Source organism: Panthera uncia, chromosome D1 (assembly GCF_023721935.1).
Source record: "Panthera uncia isolate 11264 chromosome D1, Puncia_PCG_1.0, whole genome shotgun sequence".
NCBI classification, from domain to species: Eukaryota; Metazoa; Chordata; class Mammalia; order Carnivora; family Felidae; genus Panthera; species Panthera uncia.
Genome location: NC_064808.1, coordinates 98,486,113 through 98,512,304, shown reverse-complemented (window position 1 = coordinate 98,512,304; position 26,192 = coordinate 98,486,113). Strand labels below are relative to the sequence as shown.

The following is a 26,192-nucleotide window of genomic DNA, read 5'->3' as shown; positions in this document are numbered from 1 at the left end:
TAACTGGCCCTTTAATTTTTCCCTTTGTGCCAACGACAGGAGAGGGCCAGGTGAGGTGGGCAGGGAGCCGGGAGGGATTTACTGCTCTTCATACCTAAGTTCATTCTGCTTTCTTGGGATTCCTCGTCACAAAGCACAAATACGGGGGCAATGTGCCAAGCGTCAAGGCCTGACCTTCAGGGACAGCTCACCCAGGACAGGTTTTGCTTAGAGATTTCCAACTGACAAGTCCTCAAACGTAGGTCTGTTTTAAGGAAGTCAGTCTGCGCTAGGAAGAGATGCTTTGCTAAAGGTGCATGAACAGTAAAGTGTTGGCTGATCACCTCTAGGCACTTAAACGATGCGTCCCAACACTGTACAACATGCAAAGTGATTTAAATAGGCCCTTTACCAAAAAATTCCCTGGAACTCAATTATTAAAATTCTGCCCAATTTTTAACTAACGTATCTTTCTCTAAGCACAACATCACCAGGGTTGAGAGTTAAGAAATAAAGTCATATACAGATGAAACATAATTCTAATTTTCTGACTGAAGAGACACAGAAAAGTTAATGAACTTATTCCAACCTTGTAAGGTAGGATGAAGTTGTGAAAAGGATAGCCCGGTGGCCTTTTTTTTTTTTTTTTTTTAAACCACTTTTTGGTTAAAACCTTAACCAACTTTTTAGTATTTTGCCTACAAGCTGCCTGTACACAAATGATTTTGTCGAGTCCTACTTAATGCTGCTAAAACTTATATATGGTGTCATTCTTGGTCCGGAGAGGGATCCTGCCAAATGCTGGTGTAAATAGCGTAAACCTTCACGCACGCATAGAGATTGAGAGCGAACTGGCAGTGGTTTGCAGAGGCAAACGGGACTGGGAACATAATTAAGAGAAGAGTGATGACCTCATGAATTTTAATGGGACTCTTCTGTTCTCACCTGTCCTTCAGCCTCAACTAGTAAGGGATCCGAACGACCCCTCTTCCAAGTGTACCTGGGATTCTAGCCTATAAATGAAGGAAGCAATTGGGTCTTTAAACCAGAGGCTGTGATTTTCAGGCAAGTATTTGTTTTTGGAGTCCCTTGTATTTTGGTGTCTGCCTGGAGTTCTATCAACAAGGGCCATGACCTGCGTCCCAGCCAGTGAGGCGGCTACCTCGCCTCTGTCACCACCGGCTGCTGAACTCACAACAGAAATGACAAGACCCGACATCCTTTCAAGCCTTAAAAAATTATAGTATATTTATGAGATCAGTCTACTTGAAACACGATTTCCCTTGAAGACTGCATTTCTCTTTTTCCCAGGCTTGCCTTGCCTCTCAGCAGCGCTGAGAAAGTAGATAAACAGTAATGTGATACCAACCGTGAACTGCGGGCTCTGTCGTCGCTGCTGTGTCTACAGACGGGAACAGAGGATTGGAGGAAGGGAGGAAACAGGAGGAACGGCATGCAAAAAAAGGGAAAATGGAAAAAAAATGGAACAGATAATATATGAGCAAGCTTTCAAAGAACATCGCGTGACAAGCAATAATAAATGAAAAGCAAAAAGCATTTGAAGTGAGTTGCACTGTTTTAAGACATGCCTTCAGCTCAAAGCTGCGAGCCAGTGAGGAAAACAGTCAATTCTTTGGTTCTGGGGGTCTTGCCGGGACACATCTACTTGCTAGTCAATAGTCAGGGGAACATGCAGAGTGAGGAGAAACACCAGTGCAAACTCTTAATGCATCAAGGCTCAGGACTGTGACAGAAGAGCCCAGTCGGAAGGCTGGCCGAACAATGGATTCATACATTCAAACATTGCCTTTGTTTTAAGCCAGCCCACGCAGGCACTCGGCTTCGTGCCTGCCAATTAGGCATCACCGTATCAATCACACTTTCAGGATCCTTGTGAGGCTGGTAGATGCCGGTAGACGAACACATGAGCTCAAGGTTTCCATCCCGTGTGTTATTCCAGCAGGGTTCAGCGGGAAAGTTCAGTTAACTGGGAGGCCATGGGAATGAACATATTAAAGGTTTCCGGGTAAGTTTCGGTACACACCCCGCCCCCCCTGCCGCCACGACCCACCACGGATCCATTCTTCACTCTGCAGTTCTTGCTGTCATACAGCCTATGAGCAGAAGACGGTCAGGGAAATGGCCACGTCCACATCATTTGCCAAACGCCACTTTTGATCATGTGACGTTCCACAAATTAAAGGACCCAGCTGTCCCCGTGTTCACAGTTCAGAAGCACAATAGTTGTGGTGAGCTGCCAGGAGCCCTGCCTTCACGGCGGCAGCACGAGACGGCACGTTCACTTTTTCGCTTCCAGACGCCCTTGCTGGGGAAGAGGATGTGGTCTGTCTCTTCTTCTATTTCCCATGCTGTTCGAGTTTCCTCCTCTTCCTGCTAGGCTTCAAACCAGGCCTGCTGTCCTGGCTCCTCTTCATAGGAAAACTGCTCAAGGGGCTCAAGAAATTTCCTTTTTATTTTTGGCTACAGGGATAGTGGGATAAATGTCTAACAAAATGCACGATGACATTTTTTTCCAGTCTTTTTCTTTTCTTTTTTTTTTTTTTCTTAAACACCACTCCCATGGCCAACTCAATTCCAAAGTCAACCCATCTGGCCGCACTTCCGTGTTCAGCTCTATACCTCTCCAGTATGTTTCCTTCCACTATCCCCTTCTGGCCTGAAAAGGGCGGTGATATGGGCACAGCAGCTCATCATCTCTAGCTGGGGCGGTGTTCTTGGTTAAAACTGCAGGCAGTTACCTGTCCTTTTTTTTTTTTTTTTCCTCTTTCTCTCATATAACGCAGCTACTTAAGCTGGTAATTATTTTTATGAATTCTAGAGACTCCAAAAGACTCTTCCAGACATGACACAGGCAATGTTTAAATGCACTGGGATGCCAACTTTTTTTTTTTTTTTTTTTTGGTCATATGAGCCTGGTGCTTCTAGTTTGCAAATTTGACCCATGAATTCACACCAGTGTTCCTCTTCAGTTGCATGCTTTCCTTGGGACCCTATACCATCAAAAACTTGCAGCCCTTCTAAGGAGCCAGAATTAACCAGCAGTCTGAGAAGCCACTGCAGCTTAATAAAACTTATAGCTGAGTTTCTGAAGATTAGATGAAGGAAAGAAAGACATAAAATACACCGCATAAGAACACAATACTTACTTACAAGTCAAGTCTGTGTGCATAAAATAGCAGTAAAAAACAATACCAAGAATTGTACAGTTGAAACATCGCTATACCAGACTGTCATGATGCAGCTGACACATCTCCTTACTTGAAACATTCAAGTCAAGCTTTAGTTTGAGGTGTTTTCAATTTCAGGGGCAACATCAAATGCACATTTGTACAGAAACATTTATATGCAGGTTAATACGTTTTATGGGTAGGCATTGGCTCCTTTCCAAAATTAAAAAAACAAAACAAAACAATAAACACTTTGGCTTATTTTTATAGCAGCATTTTCTCATACGCTTTATCTTTTAGCAGGTGAACAATTAGCATAGACTGAAAGAAAGGAGGTGGAGTAAATCCTAAAGGTTAGAGCCCTAAAAATCGTATCTCTGCATTAACCAGTGACTCCTCGATTTACTGTTTCCTACATCCCAACACTGTCCGCTTTATCACGAAATTAACCTGAGTGAACCTGGGCATAGGCTTCTCTGTGGGTACTAGAAAATAAAGGAGAAAAGTCCACAGTGCAGCTTGCTTTCCCATTCTAGGGATGGGAAATCCATCAATTGCACCCAAACGGGGAGGAAAAAAGAATGCCGGGAGGGGGAAGAAACACCTTCGAGGACGGTTCAAAGCAAACACACGTTCACGTCAAACCACACAGTCACTGCGGCTGGAAATGGCAAAGTCATGGTCAGCAACGGAGCAGGAGAATAGAGCAGACACACAGGCTGGCCACAGAGTTCGAGCAAGGTTTGAGGGTGTGTCGGGGGGCGCACTGATTCTAATTCTCTGAGAGCACCTGGTGCGCTATGTGAACAGAGGCGGTTTCGAGTAAAGAATGAAAAAAAAAAAAAAAAAGTGAAAAAACCCTCTTCTTCAGAAGTGACTTTGTGCTCCCTGCAGGAGAGCACTGTCGCAGAATCTAATTCTCCTTCATAATTGCATTATGACTTCGTGCAGAAACCACAGACACCCTGGCTCTGAAGCAAGTGTGGCTCCGTGAGGTAGGATTTATTAGGGGCGTCTCCATCAGAAGGCTGCTGAGACGTGTGGGCTGGCCCCTGTGAATCAGCTTGTGGGGTCACTCTGTCATCGGACAGCATTCTGAGGGTATGGGCAAAATGCGAGCGGTAACCTTCCAACGCACGTCAGCAATGCTGCGCTTCATTTGAAAAATGACAGCTCCTAATTGTCCCAACGAAGACTTCTTTAAACTTCATTTTGCCTTTAAGAAACTAATCTCTGAGCTAGGCCTCGGGGAAAAAGAGGTCACAAAAAGTTGAGTTGGGCTCTCGGTGGCATAGGGTTATGAACCTGAAAAGGCCTTGCTGAGCTTCTGTCCCTATTTTAATTTTAATTACAAGAAGGGCAAATGTATTGGACGCTTATTTTAAATGGTCAACAACAAAAACCAATCCCGTGGTTTTGCAAACCCACTAAGTGTGTACGGCCTTAACAGTCATTCTCTAGCTGCTTTATGAGTATAATCAAACAAGGTGGCCAAGGGCAGGCCCTGTGCTATTTGAAAGATGCGCATTTCACTAAATATTGACTTCTCGGTCCCCCAGCCATACACACAGTTTATGGCACCTTATCTTGAATAAATTAAACATCACCTATATTTCATGTGGCAGTGTAAGATACTTACAAAATGGAAAGGCTCTGACAATGTGTGAGATTAGAGACAGTAGCCATTTAACCAAGTAGCAAAAAAAAAAAAAAAAAAAATTGCTGCATGAGAGGCAGCTGGGCAATATTTAGTTGAAACAGTCATGTGTAAGCTCCACTGTGGCACATTCTAATCCTTTCATATGGATTCTCTCCAACTTAGAATTGTTCATTGAGTGTGACAGACTGGGGGTTTAAAACTAATCCATAAATTAGTCCATGGTCTCAAACACAACGGGTGCCATAAATGAAAATGAAAATCCTAGAACAAAATTAAATTCACAACCTTAAATACTTTCTCTTCTCCAATTGCTCTGTAGTCCTCCTGCGTTACAATGCACAGATTCCCTGCAAGACTGCATTTTGGGGTGTGTGTGTGAGTCGGGTATATGTTAAAAAATACACGGGGTAATAACCCAGAGAACCCAATCTGCTCAAAAGCAGAGTTTAATTGTAAAGAATTTAAATTTTCCCATTTTGATTGTCATAAGCTTAAATGAAAGCATACTAAGCAGTCCAGACATATTTAATACACTTTCCCCCAGTTTATTTTCTTAACTAAAGTCAATAAGGAGCCAATGGGTTTTCTTAATTGAATTCCCCTTCAGTTTGTGTTACGGGGCTGCTTTAAATCTAGACACTAGGGCAGGCAAAGAATTCCCCTGACAATTTTATTTTCATAGTTGTGTTCTGCTGGCCAATATATATTAAATATATGGTATTTTAAAAAATTCTTTTCTTTATTTATTTCTGACTCATTTGAAATCTATTGAAAGCAAAAATACGTGCTGGAAAATTAAACTTCGAAATTTATTTTCTACCAGATTCCTGGTCAATTTTCTTTCCAACTATGTTAGGCTTTAATTAAACTCCCATTTCTGAGGGCCGGGAGAAAGGGGACAGGAACACACTGGAAGCTACAAAGGTCCAGATAGAAGAATCACGATAAAACTCTCTTCCTTCTTAAAGTCACCCTCCGCTCCTTCCATAGAACAGCTGGATGGGGAGTGGACTGGTTTTTTTGTTAAGCAATTTCAAGTTTTGTTCAGAATCGTTCACTACTGCTGCTATGCCCCTGAGATCTTTTCATTTGCAAACCAGATGTTCTGAAAATCATAGGATCTTGTACAGTGGTCTCCTCTCACAAGGAAACAACTCCTCTGCCCTGGTGTGGGTGATGGCTGGGCAGGAGGGGCAGAGAGGGGGAAGGCACAGGTGAGGAGAGGGACGGAAGGGGCACTGCAAGGGAGGTGACGGTGCAGAGGGAAAGGGCTCTAGAAATAGTCACTTCTAGTCTTCTCTGCTTACGTGCTGGAGGGCTGGTTCCTTCTAAGTCCTACCTTTCCAACCAAGACGGATCCAACCATCACTTTCTAAGCCTGAGAAACCCATGTGTTTGAGGCTAGTTTTCTGCACTGTGGATAAATAATCTCTTGGATTATTTTTAAACAAGGAACATGAAAGTATGGAAATGATGATAGAAGCATTAGAAAAATAACCCTCAGTTCCTATCTCTCAGGCCTTTTTTTTTTAAAAGGCAGAATCAGGTGACCTTCATCAGTAGAGTATTCTAACTGGTTTTATTCCCTCCTAAATCAGTGTGGGTCAAAAACTGGCTGGCTGGGGCGCCTGGGTGGCTCAGCAGGTTAAGCATTCAACTTCGGCTCAGGTCGTAATCTCGTAGTTCATGGGTTCAAGCCCCGCGTTGGGCTCTTTGCTGACAGCTCTGATTCTGTGTCTCCCTCTTTCTCTGGCTCTCTCTCAAAAATAAATAAACATTAAAAAAATTAAAAGACAAAATTGGCTGGCTATGATGCTATTTGTAATATAGGCTTATACTTGCCAGCAAAATAAAAATCTACACACTGGAGACAGTATGAAAAAAAAATGGCCACGCAATTTTGGGGCAAAAACTTGACAAGATGGCTCATTACAAAGATGTCTCCTTCATATTTGGTAGCACCTAATAAGATTCTTATTTGGGCACCTAGATGGCTGAGTTGGTTACGCATCCGACTTCGGCTCGGGTCATGATCTCATGGCTCATGAGTTCGAGCCCCGCTTTGGGCTCTGGGCTGACAGCTGGCCTGGATCCTGCTTCGGAGTCTGTCTCCCCCTCTCTCTCTGTCCCTCCCCCACTCTTGCTCTGTCTCTCTCTGTCTCTCTCTCTCTCTCTGTCTCTCTCTCAAAAATAAATAAGCATTAAAAAAAAAAGATTCTTGTTACCACGCATCCTGGCCTATCAGTAACACTCAATACGCATTCAATAAATGAGGAGTGACAAACAGTCTTAATGGAGTAGATGCCAACTCTAGAAAAAAGGTAAGTTAGTAAACATTCTAGAATGAAAAGTGTGTATTTCCTAGCAATGGTGGTGTGATACATGCCTGGGACATAAATACACACAACGTACACACGCACACTGAACACAGATGCTTGAAGTAAAGTTGGGCCTTGGTGCTTAATTTCTAAAGTGCCACCCTATCTTATCCACATTCTACCCAGTCCCTGATGGCAGACGGAACTAATTGTCCTGTGATGCTCTCCTTGCTCCTCTGCCCATGCCACCGAGTCAGCCCTTACTGCATAGTACCTCCTGTAATTGACTTCTAGTGTGTACAACCTATTCCCAGTGCCATATTTTAAGGGGTTCAAGGAATTTTCTGTCTCCACAGGCACCAGCATGAAGCTGTCCATATTACGGGGGCTTGGTATTTGATGAATGAATGCCTAAAAGCAGCTAAGCATATACCCCTCGCACCACGCAAATATCACAGAGTGATATATATAACCCACATACCCCTAGCACAGAGTAGGAATCATTAAACCAAGACCCTGGAGAACAGCAGCGTTACATGAAGCAAGGCTCTCGACCGTAACTCTGTCTTAAGCACAGGTGTACTTCTTTCCTTTGTATGTAAGACACCGAAAACATGTGCTATGGTGTTGGACTTCCCTCGCTTGGCATACTCTGTGAACTATGGCTGGACTCTCCTTTATTGTGATTGGATACACTTTACACACACAATGGCTGACGACATGAGACTATGAAAGCCTAAATAACGTGAGCCTGGGGTTGGGACCCACTTTCTCCAAGGTATACTGGGTTTTGAGTGCTTAGACACCCGTAAGAAAAACCTTGCTGTTTTCTTTTCCAAGAAACACAAAACACTTCATTGGATACATACTTTTAAAAAGAGAAATACTCATTTAGAGATGACCTATTTCATGCCTGTGAAAGGATTTCTAAATGTGTTTCAGGATTTGGCCCTATAGCTATTCATTTCTTATTCTAAAGTGATTTTAGTGTTTTAATTTATGACAGTCACATGTATAGTATGACCTGCATGTTGAACTCCCCCTGGGCCTGAATTTCCTACTTAAGCTGCTAAGGGTGTTTAAAACAGTGCTGAGTGCGGTCTAAGGTACGTTCCTCGTTAAGCAACTAACTCCGGATGCAACTGGGCAGAGACAGTACAACATCCACATAATCTTGGGAGGGAAACACAAAATATTTTACTAAGTTGACTATAGGGAAAAGTTGGATCCAACTGTTGGACAGGAGCAAAATCTGTCACCCCAGAAATAGGTAATTCTACATACATCTCATATGCAAAGTCAACTAACTTCAAAGAAAATTCAAAACAAAATAAAATAAAACAAACCACCCCCCCACCTCAGTCCCCCAGTAGGGTGGTAGGTTTTTCTTTGATTTTAATTTAGGAGGGAAATCTGCATGAAGGACTCTGACCCTGGGTAATGGTCTGGCTGTCTCTGTATTTTAACAGAGGACTCCAGGGACAATTTAGATTATGCAGTTTGCTCTTCAATATTACAGCATATATCTTCATGAATTAAACTACGTGGGCAACTTGGCATGATATTAAAAAAAAAAAGGAAAAGAAAAAAAAAAGGAAGTGCGGGCTTACCAATAGCAACAGTTGAAACAGAAGTATATGGTCGGAATGTCAATGTGCATGGGATGGAAGAGATAGGGAAGAAACTCAGGGCAAACCACAAGGAGACTCCGGATGGCTCCCATTTCAGTTGGGTCCCTCTAATGGTTTTTTATTTAGAAAGGGATTCTAATGATACTAAAGGCCTAATAGTTGTAAGGCTGCAACAAGGTCAATGTGGCAAGTTGACATCAAATATTCCTTTCAGGACTCTAGAGCCTTCAAAAAGTCCTCCCGAGAGAAAGCTACCGCTAGATGTGAGCCTTCACACAAAGGTCAGGAGACCGACTCCACACAGAATGCACGGGACAGAGACGCCCAGCTCTTCCCCCTCCACCACCCCGCCGGGTCTAGGACTCTAGGTGGCACCAGCACATCGGATTGGGCTCACAATTTCTTGCTTTCAAGGGTCCCCAGGATGAAGCTTTAATGTGCTTCTGAGGGAGTCGGGCGACTGGAGGACTCAGTGGCAGTCTGCCTCCCTGACAAGGGGAGCAATTCGATATCCTGCTTATGGAAGGTACAAAGTAACACAGAACACTTCCTTTCAGAGAAATCAGAAATCAACTATGCCCTTCGAGTTTAAAAATATTTTTCTATTGCATTCGTACATTTTCTTGTAATGAAACTCTGACCTGGGCAATGGGTTTCAGTTATCGCATCTGAGTGGGAAGAAAGAAATGGATGGCTGTGGGCTGCCTCTTTCTCTCTCTCTTTCTTTCTTTCTTTTCTTTTCTTTCCTTCCTTCCTTCCTTCCTTCCTTCCTTCCTTCCTTCCTTCCATTCTTTCTTTCTCAGGCTTTATGTATGTTCCTGTCACTGGATTTAGCTGTTGCAGCTTTTAAGGCTAACGGGGGCTGTAATGCAGCAAACAGTGCAAGAGAGAAGAGTGCAAATTAATTTAGCTATCCATTTGTCAAGATCCAGTCTGGAAGATTTTTTAGGAACCAATCTTAATCTCAGGGATAGCCTGGACCTTTAAAATGGGACACACAATCATTCAGCTCCATAACCTTTAGTCTGTTTGAAGTAAGGAGCAAATGTTAAATTCCACAAGTGTACTTTCTGGGCAAGATAAATATATGTAACACTGCTTGTTAAGACGCAGGAAGCCCATACGATCACATCCGTTAAGGCAACGGATTCTACAATGCTGTACGAGTGGCAATTTTACTTTATTCTTGGGTATGCCAGCAAGAATCTGGGTGCTCATTACCACAGATGCCTTTTGTGTGTAGAGAGGTTCAAACGCTAACGTTGAAAGGCTAAGGCACATCTACGAGATCATCATGCATCACGGGGAGACCCGAGGCCGGGAGCAGAGACAGACAGAAGCAAAGACAAGCCCGTATGTAAAGGCAATTTCCATATGGACAGAAATGCAGCATTGTTTGTTTTTAAAATTTCCTCTTGACCAGAGTCTCTGTGGTTGGAACAGTGATCACAGAGAGTTGCAGCTGTTGAAGGACACAAGATTAGCTTTACTCTGGGGTGAAAAATTAAAGCTGTGAGTGGGGGGACGGGGTAGTTCAGGGGCGCTAAGAAAGGTCTTAAAAAACAAAACAAAAACAAACCAAAAACCCAAACCAGCCTAAGCTAGCGAGAGGCTAGCCACAAATGAAAAGCACTGTTCCATGTAATGGAGAAATGGGGTATTTCTGCAGAGTGAGTAAGACCTCCACTGCCTTGCAATACAGACCTGGCTAGCCACCTAGACGGAACCTTCTACAACAACGAGAGGTAATAAGGGCTGACTGATCCCTGGGCCCCTTCTGCAAAGATGAACAGACTAGTTGCAAAGGACAGTGGTGGGTGGAGGTGTAATTCACACGGACATCCAAAGGGCCGTTCATGGGAAATTTCAAGGAAACCTGCCATTAAGAGCTCCGGCCCAATTCAGTTTACAACCTGGATAAGGGGCAAGAGATCACGAAAGGTAAAAACCTAGCTCCTGGGAAGTTGATAGCCTGGCTGACCTGGAACCAGTTAGGCAGGAGCAGCTTTGCTGTGTTTAGGAATGAGACAGAAAGTGGGAGGAGTCTATGCGCCATGTGACCAAGCGGCAGAAAGAAGGACGTGGAAGAAGGGAAACAAATAGACACTGAAGGGAATTTAGGAAGCAGCCTGGGTGGAGCGGAGTTTAGAGTGAGACACAAAAACCAATTGATGGATTTTCAGAAGATTTTAAGTGAAGTGCAGGCACTGATGTTTTCATAATTAACCTTCAGAAAAACCCTCGCTAGTGGCTTTTTTTTTAAGGTTCTCTTTGTCCCACTGTGAAGGTTAGAGAAAGTGAAGAAAATGAGATCAGGTGATCTATCGTCCTACTTCATGAACCTCCTCTTCCACGGAACACTCTGGATTTTTGTCACGCCTGTCTCACCGACTCCCATGAAAACCAAACACATCTCCAGAAAGTCAGTATCAAGGATGGCTGCCCGATCTCGGGTGGTAAAGAGGGCCTACACACAGAGAACGATGACTTCAACATTCAGTGGTTTAGAAGAAGTCCTGTGATACGACTGTATCCTGGGGCACGTGGCTCAGAGACCTGGCAGTGTCTGCGGATAATGGAATGAAGCGGGAAAGCTGTCTTCTAAAGAGGTTATTATTATTATTTTTTTCCTCGCAGAATAACTACCTTTACGTGTTCTGGAGGAGGTACCTGTAAACAGTGGTTCGGGGAGTCCTTACCTAAGGAAATCCTACACATCTAGTAGACGTGATGCAGCCATGACCTTTCCCAGCGTAGCAGGCGGGAGAAGCATCAAGGCTCCCAGACGAGCCCCCTCAAGCAAGGAGGAGAGCCGCTGGGTATCAGAAAGGGATGCATCGCATACCCTCTCCCTTGGTGGTCGGCAGACACAGGAGACAGTGAAACGCATTTTGGAGAGTTTCAGACAGTCCACCAAGATAAAGCCACAGAGTTACAGCAGCTGTGGCCGCCTCTTCCGCCCCTCCAACAGTTAATGGAGGGCAGCAAGGGGTACGTGGGTGCCCGGCATGGAGAAGACAGTGACTCCCCTCTGACCTCCTGACCCAGGCAACACAAACAGGTAGTAATACTGTCAGCAGATACTGTCTGGGGCAGGAAGGAGGGCGATGCATTTAGGAACACAGCCCGCAGGGGCATGCTAAAGGGTGTGTATTTTCTTTCGTACGAACGAACGATGGAATGAAGACAAGGAGAAGATCCAAAGCCAGAATACTTACCATTTCATCAACCATGGCTACGCCTAAGCTACCGGCATGTTCTCTAATAGCCAGGCTGCTATGTTCCCTAGCGTTTTGCTTTGAACGGGGATGCTGGAAAAGAGAATTCTCTTAGGCACAAGCTGCAAAATATGTCATCTACTGTTAAAGGCCTGGATGTTGAAGATTTTCTGAGGTCCTTAGGAGTCAACGTAAGAGTAAAGTCTCTAATGCCTCTGAAGTCCCAAAATAAAGGAACGGTTAAATTCCGAGGATTCAAAGGGAACTGTTAGCCTTCTTTGCATACATACCAGAAAGACAATATACATTCAGGACATTTCCAGTGGTAATGAAGGTACCGTACCTGTGATGATGGTAAGGATGGTGGTGGTGGTGGTGGTGGTGGTGGTGGTGGTGGTGGGAGGGAGAGTTGTGGGGGGATCTGGATAAAAAAAAAAAAGGAAAATCAAACCCACAGTGCTGAACACAACAATGATCAGTAATGACAAAACGAAGGCATGAGGACACTGAGATGTTTGTCTGATGACTTCCCCCTCTGCGGCCAAAAGCCTCCCTTCCCCGCCTTCCCCCAAAGAGTTGTGTCCTGTAATCCTAACCCAAAACCTTAAATGGAAAAACTAAGACAAGAAGAAAAGAGATTTGCATTAATGAAGCGAACTAGGGATGAGGAGATGTGAAGGAGAGAAGGGAGGAGAAGTCAAACCAGGACACCCCCACCCCAGTCTGATTTCAAAGGTGAGCTTAAGCCAGCCCCGCCCCCGAGAGGGTACAGCGACTGTCATTTCGTTTTATACTCTCGCAGATGGGAGAAAGGAGGAGGGGTGGTGCCGTTCTAAAGGGCTCCCATCGGCCAAGGATGAGCGTGTTCCCGCTCCCCTGCTCTCCATGACGGCTAACTTCATTATTCCCCATCAATACATCCCAGCAGGAAGGAAAACTACTTCTATACACTTGTAATAAATACAAAGAAGACAGAATGTCACCGCTAAATATCAAGTTCCAGGCATGTGAGATTTTACCGAGATTTTATTTTTTAAAAGTCAATAAATTTTACAACTTATAAATATTAATACGTTAGTTGCCTTTGCTCCCGTTGAAAGCCTGACCTAAAGTGGAAGGTGGCGATAAAACCAAAAGACCGTCTTCCATCTTGTAAACAAGGGAACGAGGTATAAACGAGGCTTGACCCTCAGAGCCAGGAATCCCATAGGGGATCCTCCGTCAGATGTTTGCTACACTGTATATTCTTGTATCAGCTCAAAAATTATTTGGGGGACAGGGGAAGGGCAAATATGAAAGAGAAAAAAGAAAATCCTAAGCACAAATGATCAAACTGAATGTGTTAAATTGTCAGCAAGACTTTGAACTAAGCAATCATTCTGCTATAATAGCGCATAAGACGATTTGAAGGCTTTTGATTTTAAATTTTATCTAAAGCACGTCAACTTTTTCTCCCTGACACATCTGGTGTCCTTTTATCTCCAAGAGAGCTCTCAGATTGTCTAATTAATACATCAAAACTTTAATTATATACTGCACCTTTATTGGCTTTGCTACAACTTCCTGAAAGTTTGTGAAAACACTATCTTGGTGCCTGGTTGTAAGGTCTGCTTAAAATGATTCCTACTACTGATCAATAATCTGGGGTTTTAATTTTCCTCGCCAACTTCTCTCACGCACGCGCAATGTATGAATGTGTTAGGGAGGACTCAGCAGCAAAGTGTTCTGTTCTATGGGAGACTTTGCTCATTTAAGGTGGGGACACGGGCAGTGTAAAAGCAGCCTCACCCACGAGTCCAAAAAGGAATTCATTAAAAAATAAATAATATCAAATCTCATCCTCCTCCAAGAAGCAGGCTGATGATTAAATTAGTGGTTTCAAACTACCCTTGTAGACAAACAGGCAGAATGTCGTCTTGCTCCTTGGACACTTTCTTATGGAGGCCCCAGGTAAGGAAGCATTCTGTGACCTAGCAGATCATTTGGACGCACCCACCCCTTGCTGTAGGCACTGGGACAGATACAGATGAGTGAGGTGCGCTGGCCCCCGAGCCGAGCTCTGAAGACATCCTGTGCCTTCTCCTACCCACCTCAACTGTACCCAGGGACGTGCCTGCTGCCCAGCATGGGGGCAGCTAATGCGCTTCTTCTGTTCTGGTTCAATTACAGTACTTATCACCTGAAAAGGAACATCTGTACCCGAGAGACTTCCCCTGATACACTCTAATGCTATTTCTGTACCTACCTTTCTAAGTATTGGCACAGAACGTGTGATATCCACAATGCAATCAAAGGGGACCTGGAGGCCCGGTTTTGAAATATGATTTTGAAAATACTATTACGAACGAGGGGTGGGCCAGACTAACAAGGGCAGAGACTTCAGAAAAAAGGTCACGGGTCCCTTTCATTTTGTGAAAATCACACACTTCCAATTATTTTCATCACTACTGGGGTAACTGTTGTCCTTCACATCTGGCTCAAGTGACCCGTTAACAGCGAGAACCTCATTGCTCAGATCGTTTCTAGCAATAAGAGCAACGATAGGCCACTATTTAAGAAAATACCGAGTTGGAGCTAATGAGCTGTGTTTGACACATCGAGGCTAAAAGAACCAAACCAAATGGGACTCAGGCACTAACCACCTAGATTCTCCAAGTATAGAAGCTACTTCCAGAGAATTAAACATTTTAAAGGCACGTTAATGCTTAGTTCATAAGGTACTTTGAAAATTACCCTGGTAGTATGAGAAATCACCTTTGAAAAGAGGAGCTACTCGCAATCTTCCCAAATTGCTAGAACATTTTATTAATAGACTAGCAACACCTCAGGTTGGTAGTCTAGCCCGCCATGCCGAGCAGTGCTACTAGCTTAGACTGAGGGACGCAGGAGCATAACGTGCCCGGGAGGTGTGTGTGTGTGTGTGTGTGTGTGTGTGTGTGTGTGTGTATGTGCTCACCTAAACAGGTAGGTCGCTATGTTTCCTGGCTTTCAGAAACGCACTCTAGCCCAGAGAGTAAATTCTCAAAAACAGTCTTATGTTGGAGGGGAGCGTTCTACTGGGAAGCAGTGAGAATAAGAGGAACTACAAAGAAAGACACAAATGTCCCTGAAGACTTGGCAGTCGAAGTATCGTGGCTCTGAAACATAGTTAGCAACCCTGGGAACTTGGGCAGCTTATGTGATCTTTCTAAGCTTCATCTGCCATCTGTAAAATAGGATGAGGATCTTGTTACCTCCTGACGTTACTGTGGAGATTAGAGGTGGTCATGCACATGAAACAGTGGGACAAAGTGGGTGCTCGACAAATGCCAGCCAGAAGCTGGTATCCAAAATTATTCAACTATATCTGCAGTCCATGAAATCCACAAAATGTTCCTTATCTTGAGATGTGGGAACAGCAGGTACATTAAATCAGAATTGCTTTTCCAAATAACTTAGTCTTCTGAGTCCAGGAAGCAAACCATAGACCAGAGGGAAATTTGCCACTGGTTTTGCTCACTGTAAACCTGGGAGTGGCATCGGAGGGGACTTGCAGGAGGCTCAAACCCTCACGCAGAGAGAGCAGAAGGGGTGGGGAAGCAGAAGAGAGGGATATGCCTCCCACTCCCCTTTTGCACGAACAGACTCTGAACAGTCTGAGGACCAAGGTGGCTCCGTGGAACGTCAACTGAGAATAGGGCATGTGGCACCCCCTCGCACCTAAAGGAACAGCCATCCCCTCTCCTCGGCTGTCTTAACCCCTGGGCAGGACTGATGCCATTACAAGTGCGGACCACAGACAACACGGGTATAGTGTCCAAAAGAAAAGAAATCTCAGAAGTCTACAAATAAGGTGAGTGGATGTGATCCTGTAATTCTGCATTATGTTGAAAGAGAAAAACAAACAAACAAACAAAACCTCAAGTACAGGTTAAGGATTAAATTGCCACATCCGTGTTGATGTGTTATAAAGCATGCTTCTATGCCTTCAAAAGGAGTGACTCCTACTTTCTTCGTAAGGAAGGTGGCCAGGTTCTAGGACATAAAGGTATAAATATTCTGTGGGTATAGTTGTGTGCATATAGGTGTAGATTCCCATATACTTACACTTGGATTATTTACCGTGCTAACATGGAGAAGGAAACATACACACATATCCATAGATTTATAATATACTGAAAATTTCATGCCTATGGTCACTCACTCCAGGTCATGTCAGTTCATGACTATGCTTCCCGGCATAAAACCAACCAAGAGACTTCAACTGGCCAGAAGAAACTCAATTTGCCATCTTAAGACTAGAGGAATGCAGTGCATTCCTCAACTAAGTTGAGAATATTCAACGTACACAAAATGGACAATAAGCTATAAATGTGAAAAAGTTTAAAATGCCTGCCACATAGATGTTCAATGAATATCTGCTGGGTTAGAGAACATAATTCATGATAATATGCTTTAATAATCCTGTAAAAAGATATTCAGAAAACAGACAAATTAAAAAAAAATGCATTCGTGTCTAAAGGAGTAGCTATTGGTGGTTTATGTAGCTACCAAGGACCTTATATATATATTTTTTCCCAAGTATTTACTGACTTGTGACATCTTCCGGAATGTAATAGCTTCAGGCTGAAAACAGGATACTTGTGTTCATCAAAGCAGGAGAAAGCCTAGCTGAGGTTTCACAGGGAAATACCACTGGGAATAAACTTTCTGAGCTAAATAGCCATTAATTGGCAAGGCTGAATTTTGTAGTCATTATTTCTAACATCATCTCCATTGCTTGCGCCTGAGGACACAGCTTTCCTACTCAGCATGACCAGGGACTGTGATCTAGCAGGAAAGCCCCGCGATTAGAGGGGGAGAGAAGAAAAGTCACTTCCCTCCCAGGTGGAGACACTGGGCTCCACCTCAGGCCAGGCTTCTTTAAGTTCTTGAAGAAAACACACTGGCTTTCGGTTTTCAACTTGACCAAAAGCTCTGAGAGTGATCTGCAAGCAGCGGCTACATGTGAATGAGTCTGGTAGAAGGAGTGTTTTATCTTTGCACGTACCGTAAACATACAGCATATAATCCGAGTGAGCTTTCCCCACTATGTTGGAAGCTTCACAGCGGTATGTACCATTATCTGTTTTGTTTAGGTTATTGATGAACAGGTTGGGCCCGGACAGGACGGCGTGTTGAGGCATTTCGTCATCGACTCTAACCCAGGTCACCATCACAGGCCTGCAGAGGAGAGAGGAAGAAGACAGGTGGCTTTAACATCTCCCACCAAGATGTCTGCGTCGGCTTCTCACCCACGCATTGAATGAGTCACATGCAGGGTGACACGATTAGAGAGGGCCCTGCTGGACATATTTTCAGTTCACAGAATTACAGCTGTGAAGTCCTCCCCCCCAACAAAATCTGTTTGGAATATACTTTTTGGTCAACATTATCAGGTGTTGAAAAACCTTCAATAGGACCACAAGCTGGAGCCTCATTATTTCTGGTTCATCTTTAAAAATCAGCAAATAAACCAATGTGCCTATTTTTATGTCCTGCTGTGTGGTTTCACACCAATTCAGACAGGACAGAGCTCACCCGTTGTTAATCATCTCATTAATTAGGGGGAAAAAATCAAATTCTTGGCTAGTGATACAACCATTAATCTGATGGTTACTAATATACCAAGACCCTTGCTTAGAAGCCAGTTGTGATCTTTAAATGGATTTGGAAGCATAAGAGACTCTTGAAAACTGAGAACAAACTGAGGGTTGATGGGGGGTGGGAGGGAGGAGAGGGTGGGTGATGGGTATCGAGGAGGGCACCTTTTGGGATGAGCACTGGGTGTTGTATGGAAACCAATTTGACAATAAACTTCATATATTGAAAAAAATAAAAAAATAAAAAAATAAAAAAATGGATTTGGAGTTTTGCAAAAATAAATGGACTTTTTTTTTTTTTTTTTACATCTGAACACTGCTTTCTTTTGTCCTCTGCAATCACTTCCTTTCTCCGTTACCCTTGCTCATAACCTGCCTCCTTCAACCCAGTCCACCTTTTCTGTGTGTTCCTTGGCAAAATGCCTTGCTTTGCTGGCTCTCCAAGCCCCACACACTGTTACCCTCCCGCTCTGGGTGCACCGGCAGGCCCTGTGGCTCAAGGGTGAGGCTTCCGGGTCAGTCACTGAGGGGCACATCTCCACATGGGCTCCTTATGGCACTTTTTCAGAGGCATGTTGTACCATGTTTAGGGGGCCTGGGTGGCTCAGCTGGTTAAGCTTCCGACTCAGTTCAGGTCATGATCTCATGGTTCATGAGTTCGAGCCCCTGCATTGGGCTCTGTGCTCTCAGTGTGTTGCCTGCTTTGGATCCTCTGTCTTTCTTTCTCTGCACCTTCCCCACACACTCTCTCTCTCAAAAAAATAAATAAACATTAAAAAATAAGTAAATAAAGTATCACATTTGTGTCCATCAGGGAAAAGCAAATTTCACAAGATGCTCCAGAGCCAAAACTGCACACGCAGAGCATCTTTCAAACTCACTGACTCTAAAACTCCCATTCTTCAAGACAGCTCCCTCAACCTCCTGTGAAATTGGGACCACAGGGAGGACTGTGCCTGAAACTTTCATTTTGTTTTTCTTTAAATTAAAAAAATAATAATGTTTATTTTTGAGAGAGCGAGCGAGCAGGGGAGGGGCAGAGAAAGAGGGAGATACAGTATCAGAAGCAGGCTCCAGGCTCTGAGCTGTCAGCACAGAGCCTGACGCAGGGCTTGAACTCACAGACCTTGAGATCATGACCTCAGCCGAAGTCGGACGCTTAACCGACGAAGCCACCCAGGCACCCCTGAAACTTTCATTTTAAAGGAAGGGCACTGGAGACATGAGAACAGAAGTACCTTTCTTTCGGTCCCTGCTGCTACCTCCACAAGCGGTGACATGACAAGACCCAAGCTTAATGATGAACCAACACTCAAGTTAGCCCTGTCAAGTAGCATTCCAATTTTCAAATGGGATGTGAAGTTACAATTTTTCTTTAATTACACATGGGCTTGTCATCACAACCCAGTAAATTATTTAAAAATTAGCACTGCATATGTCCCCCCCCTTGCAGGCAATGGAAAATGGGTCTGCCCGGCCATCACATCTAATGCCCTGCTGCTTGACAGCTGAAACAATCAGTGGGGGTAAGTGCTGAGAATATTCACAACATTTAATGGCAAGTTAAATTACCATTTTTATTGTATGCAATTTCTTGAGAAAATAAATAGGTAATATGCTGGAAGGGATAGCAGAGTAACGGGTGCTGGCTCAGACGACCACACACTCGTTCCGATTTGAGAAGAGGAACAGACAAACACCCTCTCTGGCATAAATGTCCTGAAGGAAACATGTAATTTACTGTCCCCATGGCACATTCAATTGAACGCAGTACCTTCTTCTGGGGGGAAAAATACAGAAACAAAATATAGGCTAGCAAAACCACCTCCGGTAAATGTGGTTAATGTGGCTGTATACAGTGGCAAAAGGCCTGTGAGAATTCTCTTTTTCTCCACCGGATTGTTTTGGAGGTAAGACAGGCCACGGACTAAGGCATAATCCAGTTTACAAAAAGAAAGATCTGAATCTTCTGCAGAGTTCAAAGGAGACAAAGACCTCTCTGCCAAAGCTTAAAGTGTTTCAGAGCAAGTAACTTTGAAACGGCAGAGGAAAAGTGAAACAGAGCCAGGACCACCTCCTATTTCCTAAAGGTCATCTTTAAAACCCCGAAGGGTTAGTAGAGACAGAAGTAGATTCTGGTCCACAGAGAGGGAAGCACAAAACAGGGAGGGTTGAAGCGGGAAGAGAGCGGACAGCAGCCAGCATCCCCCTGGTTCCCCTGTTCTCTTGTCATGGATCACTCCTTAGCCATCACGGGGACAGTGCTTTCCAGAGATCCTGGGGGAAGCTTTGGTAAGATGCTCAGAGCATGAGGACTGCGATCTTGATGTTGGTTAGCAAAACTCTGAGGGGGAAAAGAATCCTAGCACAGGGACAGCAGAGGGAGCTCAAAACAGAGTTTACTGTTGGGGACCACTCAGAGTTTGAGGGCTCCTAATCCCAACATTGACTCGTTCCAGCTCATGATTCCATGGATTGTTTTTTTCCCCTAAGAAACAGCTCAAAACAATCTTCACTCTCCTGGAAAGATGAGAGTCTCTCCTCTCCCCGGACGAAACTGAACGAGGTCTAAAGTGGCCCCACTGCATGGCTGTGATGAGCTACTGTGGTCCCTCTCATTCGCTTGCATCATGCAGTTGGCAGGGAAGCAACTTCCTTGTACATTTCAGTCAAATAAGAGGGTTAGTACATTCTTTCTTTTACGCAATGGTGGGTAGTATGTTCCTTGAGAAAAGTTCTGGGACAATTCCTTACCAACAAAAATATTCCCATGAGTCACTTTTATTTGAGAGAAGGAGAAGCAAAATTAAAGGTAGGGCAAATTCATTTTCCAACGGCTGGCCCTAATCACAGCAGCTTAATTTAAGTCTGAAAACCGTCTTTCCAGCAGCTTAGACGTTAACACAGAAGGTAGCAGATATATCATTAGATTGTGGGCATGCTAAAAATTTATTAGGATTATTTTCTTGTTAGAGAAGATAGTTCTGGCAATCGTGTTGATGATAATAAAATAGAATTAGCTGTGATTTCAATCTTAGCTGGCATTTCATTTTTCTCCCAATCCTGACCATTAAGAACCAACCACAGATATTTATTCCCCCTTTCACTGAATATTCCTTATTTCATAAAACAAAACAAAACAAAACAAAAAAACCTTCCATCTTTTACAGCAGGAGACAGGTGACAGGCTGGTGAGTTGCAAATGCACATCTCCGTGTTGTGACATTTACTGCTCATGACCCTCTTGCCAACCTTGGCCTTCAGAACTTACTGGGGCTTCCCGATGGCTTCACATGTTAACTCGAGCGCATCTCCTTCCCGGGTTAGGCCTTGCAGAGGATAAGTCATCTGAATATGCACTTGAGGCTTATCTGTGTGACAACAACACAAAGTATAATGTTTAGCAAATGGTATCAGGCAAAAAATCAGACTTGCAAGCCGCCACAAACCCCACACCACCAGCACTCGCTCTCTCCCCATCCTCATGCCTTCACGAACATCCTCCTAATTAGTTAGTAATCCTGGCATTTGCTCAAATTAAATTGACTAATAACTCTAAGGAGTGAACCGTGAGTAGATAAGAGATTCATAAGCCAACCGCGCCACATCAAACGTTTCCTGTGAAATACATTTTGTTACATTGAAGTTTATCTCCAAACTCACTCAAGCTAAAGGAAACTCATTTGCCTTCATGCTGAGGTGAAGCCACAGATATTTGTGGTGCTCAGAATTGATACATTTTATCATATATCACATATTACTATGTGACAATGTGTTGTGACAATGCATATTAATGAGTTTGCCTCTTCTATGCTCTTGATTTCAAATGGGAAAGTCAAAACTTCTGAATTCCACTCCAATGCCCTTAAGAATGAAGAACTGGGATGTTCTGGTGGTCCCAGTGAAACTCTTTGATATCTCAATGTATACATGTGAGAAGGAAGGAAACGGACAGGTGCTGAGAGCCTACTATGGTGGGAACCATCAGTGGTGGTGGAATAAGCCAGTTTTAGGGATGAGAACACTGGTACCCAGAGGATGAAGTAGCTAGACCAGGGTCCTAGGGATGACTTAACGAGAGACAGCCCTGCGAATGTTGGGATTGCTGGTTCAAAACTACATTTCCCAATGGCCATCCAAAATTAAAACCAAGTATAGCATCGTAAGGCAGTCAAGGACTCCAGTAAGTGACACAAGTATTCTTATATCGATTAGCTACTGAAAAACTGTGTTTGGACCTTGTAGGGGTATGGGTAGGAGCCATGAATGACGGGAGCTGTGGGGCACAGGGAGGGAACCAAAAGGGGTTGGGATTAACTTAGATATATTACACAGATATATTTACCAACAAAACCTGAATGGAATCGGGAGGCTTTTTTTTGTTGTTGTTTTTGTTTTTTTCTGTGCTGAACTAACAAGCTATTAATCCCTAAATCAGTTTTCTCATTTAATTCTGTGGCTTTGTAAATGTATATTTTTGGAAATGTACCCAAGAGTAATAAATGTGAGAGGGCAAGACATCACTTGGCTGAAAGGTCAAAACAATTTTCATAACTTTACTTTCTCAGACAATCATACCACCTAAACAACAGCTCCTTGGCCTTTTACAAGTAGTGCTTAGCTCATTAACATTCATCCTATGGACTGAGAGAGAAATCAGAAATATGGCAGGGCTCAACTGATCTGGGCCCATATGCAGCTAACAAAGCTGCACGAGGGAGTCCTCTCTGGGGTGGTTGCTTTCCAGACGCATTTGTACAGTCTCGTTCCCATCACAGATCTTTCTCTTATGTCTCTGGAACCCATGTGGCATTGCAAACCTTTTAAGAGAGGCTTCTTGTATACCACTGCGCCCTGCACGCCATGAAGCTGCTCTCTGGGAAGCTAAGTCACCTGCCAGAGGATAGAAGTTAGCAGCCCCCAAAGCTCCAGCGGACCCTCGCAAGTAACACGGCTCTATCCTTGGACTTGTTGGCAAAGGGGATGTTTGGGAGCAAAATGGTGTGGAGGTTTCTGGGGTACTGGTGACTGGGTTGGGAAAGCAGTCACTCGAGAAAGGCAGAAATACTCAGGATAAACAGGATGACCTTGAATGGGGACTGGCTGCTGGGCAAAGGCAAGAGCTCCTGGGCACCGTTCTACAGACTACAGCTTACACTAAATACAATTGGGTGACATATGTGGGCCTATTATTTTTGGTGGCATAACACATAAACACAGAGCTGGCTGGTGAAGTTTATTAAAAACACAAAATACAAAAATAAATAAATGAATGAATAAATAAATAAATAAATAAATAAAGGGGGAAACACAGACAGCTGAAGACCTGCTTCCTTATATTTCACATTCAGAAACAGCACCACTTAATGGGGTTCCTGGTTAGGAAACCTCTTGTCATTCTTCCCCAAGAAACATTCTGGGCAAGATTAAATTTAAAGCCCCAAATCTGGGGGCGCCTGGGTGGCTCAGTCGGTTAAGCATCCGACTTCGGCTCAGGTCGTGATCTCCCGGTCCGTGACTTTGAGCCTGCGTTGGGCTCTGGGCTGACAGCTCAGGGCCTGGAGCCTGTTTCAGATTCTGTGTCTTCCTCTCTCTCTGACCCTCCCCCGTTCATGCTCTGTCTCTCTCGGTCTCAAAACTAAATAAACGTTAAAAAAAAAAAAACTTAAAGCCCCAAATCTGGGCTGAAATGTAGCATTTGCTTATAGGTTAATCTCTGATCTATGGAAGGACTACATTTTCCACGCGCTGCTGACTCCCGCCCATTAATTAAGAAGCAGGATGCCTGCTGGCCTATGTGGAAGGTTTTTTTGTTTTTTGTTTTTTGTTTTTTTCCCCTTGTGTAATTTACAAGCAAACAGAGAGGGTATGTTTTTCCGCACAGTGCGCCAAGGGTCTTATGTGCTCAACTTCCATTAATAATAAAGGGAGTGTTGAAAATCTAATGCGGTTTTGCCTCTTTTCAGTACCACTGACTTTTAGTTAAATGCTTTTTTATGTTATTATGGCTGTTTCCCAGTTGCCTACTACTCACAGAAATTAGGAAGAACAAGCTAAGGATTTGCGATACCTGGAACTTATATATATTATATATATATACACTATGTACATATATATATATATATATACTATGTACATATATATATATACACTATATATATATATATATTAGGACAGAGAGAGAGAGAGAGTATATATATATTTAAATAACATACTAAACCATAGAAAATACACCTTCAACTTTGATAACTGATTTTCCCAATTTACTCCTCAGGTTTCTTGGAGAAACATCTACCATCTACTTATGGGGACAGCTGCCACAGTTACCTTAACAGCTAGCTGAAAAGGTAAACATTTATCTTGTTTGTATTATACAGAAAAAATGTCGTCCTCTGTTGACACATGCAGTATTTATAGGCATATTATCTGACTGTGGGGCAGCTGAGCTACCTTCACACCCAGCCGACGAACCAAAGAGAGAGAGTCCCTGAGCCAAGCTCTGTGCCCTTCTTTTGCCCTGAAAGAGGAACTCAGGTGTGCTCAACAGTTGGACTGGAAACCCTGGGATTCCACTGGTACCTCTGGAACTCAGGGATGCTACATTTTCCCAGGAAGATCCAGACTATAAAGTGAGTATGTCAAAATACCGAACAATCCAGATGGCTGACTGACTAGCCCAAAGCTCATCATTTATACTTTAATTATGTTCATAAATCAAATGTTATAACCCACCAAACCTATTCTGAGACAGACCCAGACTCCAAGATTTATTTTGAAGTAATGAGGTAAGGCCAAGTACGTTTTCTGGGTGATCACTTTACGCCTCAGTTGGTGTTCTAAGGCACAAGGCTACCAGCCAGACGACACTTTCTGCCCAAGTGCAATAACTACCCAGCAACGTATTGCGCAGAATGGCCTAATGTCATTATAAAATGGAACTGCTATATAAAAATAAGAAAAATACTTAGGTCTGTGCACTTATGGAACGTTAGAGTTATAGAGGTGGCATCACCAACAGCCAATCGATTAGGTCGAGTGATCTGAGGTTTTCCTAATACACTGTAATTTTTTAAAACCCTATAAAAGACATTTAGCAAGACTCTTACAGCAGGCAGGATTTGTTCATTAGTCAAAGTTGCACAGAGGGTTAAATACCAGGAGGCTTTAGGTCACACTACAGTAGCAGCCAATTAAAAAAATAATATTAGAAAGACATTCCAATTTGATGAGGCTTTCTTTAAATGTGCTTTGCTCTCTCCATAAAGGGAAAAAAATATATAAAAGGAAACTCTTAAAGAGGTTAGAACGGCTTGCTGGCAGATTACAATTGATTTCATGCCAGTCTGACCTTGCACCACATTCTATGATCTTTCCAGAAGATGAAACTCGAGACTCTATAACCTGTATATCACTTTCTTATGTAAATGAAAAGCCATCGACTCCTCTCTGTATCACAACACCAATGTATCGGGTTTTGAAATTTATTAATTAAAAAAAAAAAAAAAGGTACTCTGCAGTTTCCTTTTGCCTGGGAGGTCATCCTTCCCATGTACCAGTCAGGAGGAGAGCTGAGGCGGGAGGAAGACGCCCCTGATATCCCAGCACGAGACTTATTACCACGCGGGGCTCCCGACACTCTCTCCCGCTAGGAATTTCTACTTCAGGTGATGTGGGCATCCAATGTCCTTGGGCGCTCTGACTGCAACCAGATCCCAGGGCTTGGGTGTAAATTTGCTCCTGCAACTACATTCAGGATACAGGCCCCTCATGGCCCTTCCTTAGCTTTCGTCCAACATTCTGAATATCCATCAGAGGGGGACTGAGGATGCCTGTGGAGCAAATGCGGATGGTTCCAGGGCCTAGCAGGGAGAGCTCAAGGGCAGTGAGGGCCCAGATGTATCAGAAGTTTGGGTCACCACCTGCGTGTTCGGCTGGGGAAGCATCAACCCAAGAGTCTTTGTCAATCATGGAGGATTACCGCAGTTTGGAGGAGCACGGTGATGCAAAGATTAACCTGAGATTTGGTGAGTATTAGGGGTTTTTTGAGCTCAAGGCGAGACTCGGCCCGCAAGGTAGGGCTGCTTGGATGGCTGCAAGAGGGCGGCTTAGCACTGAAGGAAGACAGCTTCTGGTAGTGTGAGGTGATCGGGCCTGGTTAGGGAACAGTCACAGTGAGCTTTCAGAGGACCTCTGCATCTTGCAAAAGGTTTGCTTTCTAATGTCATGATATGTTCATGAATAATTTTCACTGCCATTTATTTTGTCTGTTTGCAAAAGGTGAAGGACCTCCCGCTGCTACATCTGTACTAGAATCGGGGCGCCGCAACTGTACCTGCGGAGGACAGAGCCATGGTTTGACAGAGTCAAACCTGGTGGGGGGTGGGACCGGAGAGCACGCGCCCCCCCCCCCCCCCCCCCCGGCAGGAATGCAGTTCCTTCCCCTCGCAACTTGCAAGTCGTTCTGTGGATACCGAAATTACTGTTTACCCAACAGAATCGAATTTTATTCGGCGACGTTTGCGACAGAAGGTGGTTTCCAGAGCTTGCGAAGCGGGCTGCACACTCGCACAGTACTCC

At 43.9% G+C, this 26,192-nt stretch overlaps 1 protein-coding gene across 4 annotated transcripts in view; it reads right to left on the bottom strand.

Annotated features, from left to right (window-relative positions):
• The window catches only part of CADM1 (cell adhesion molecule 1), a 329,561-nt gene that overhangs the window by 22,556 nt on the left and 280,813 nt on the right, over positions 1 to 26,192 (bottom strand). Inside the window, exons 6-9 of one of the 4 annotated variants that reach the window (XM_049621235.1) lie at positions 20,887 to 20,986; positions 17,024 to 17,196; positions 12,338 to 12,415; positions 1,349 to 1,381 (exon numbers count right to left, since the gene is read on the bottom strand). In XM_049621235.1, coding sequence (XP_049477192.1) covers positions 1,349 to 1,381; positions 12,338 to 12,415; positions 17,024 to 17,196; positions 20,887 to 20,986 — 384 coding nt within the window. The remainder of the gene's footprint in view (positions 1 to 1,348; positions 1,382 to 12,337; positions 12,416 to 17,023; positions 17,197 to 20,886; positions 20,987 to 26,192) is intronic. The other 3 variants (XM_049621244.1, XM_049621251.1, XM_049621259.1) reach the window with 3 other exon arrangements.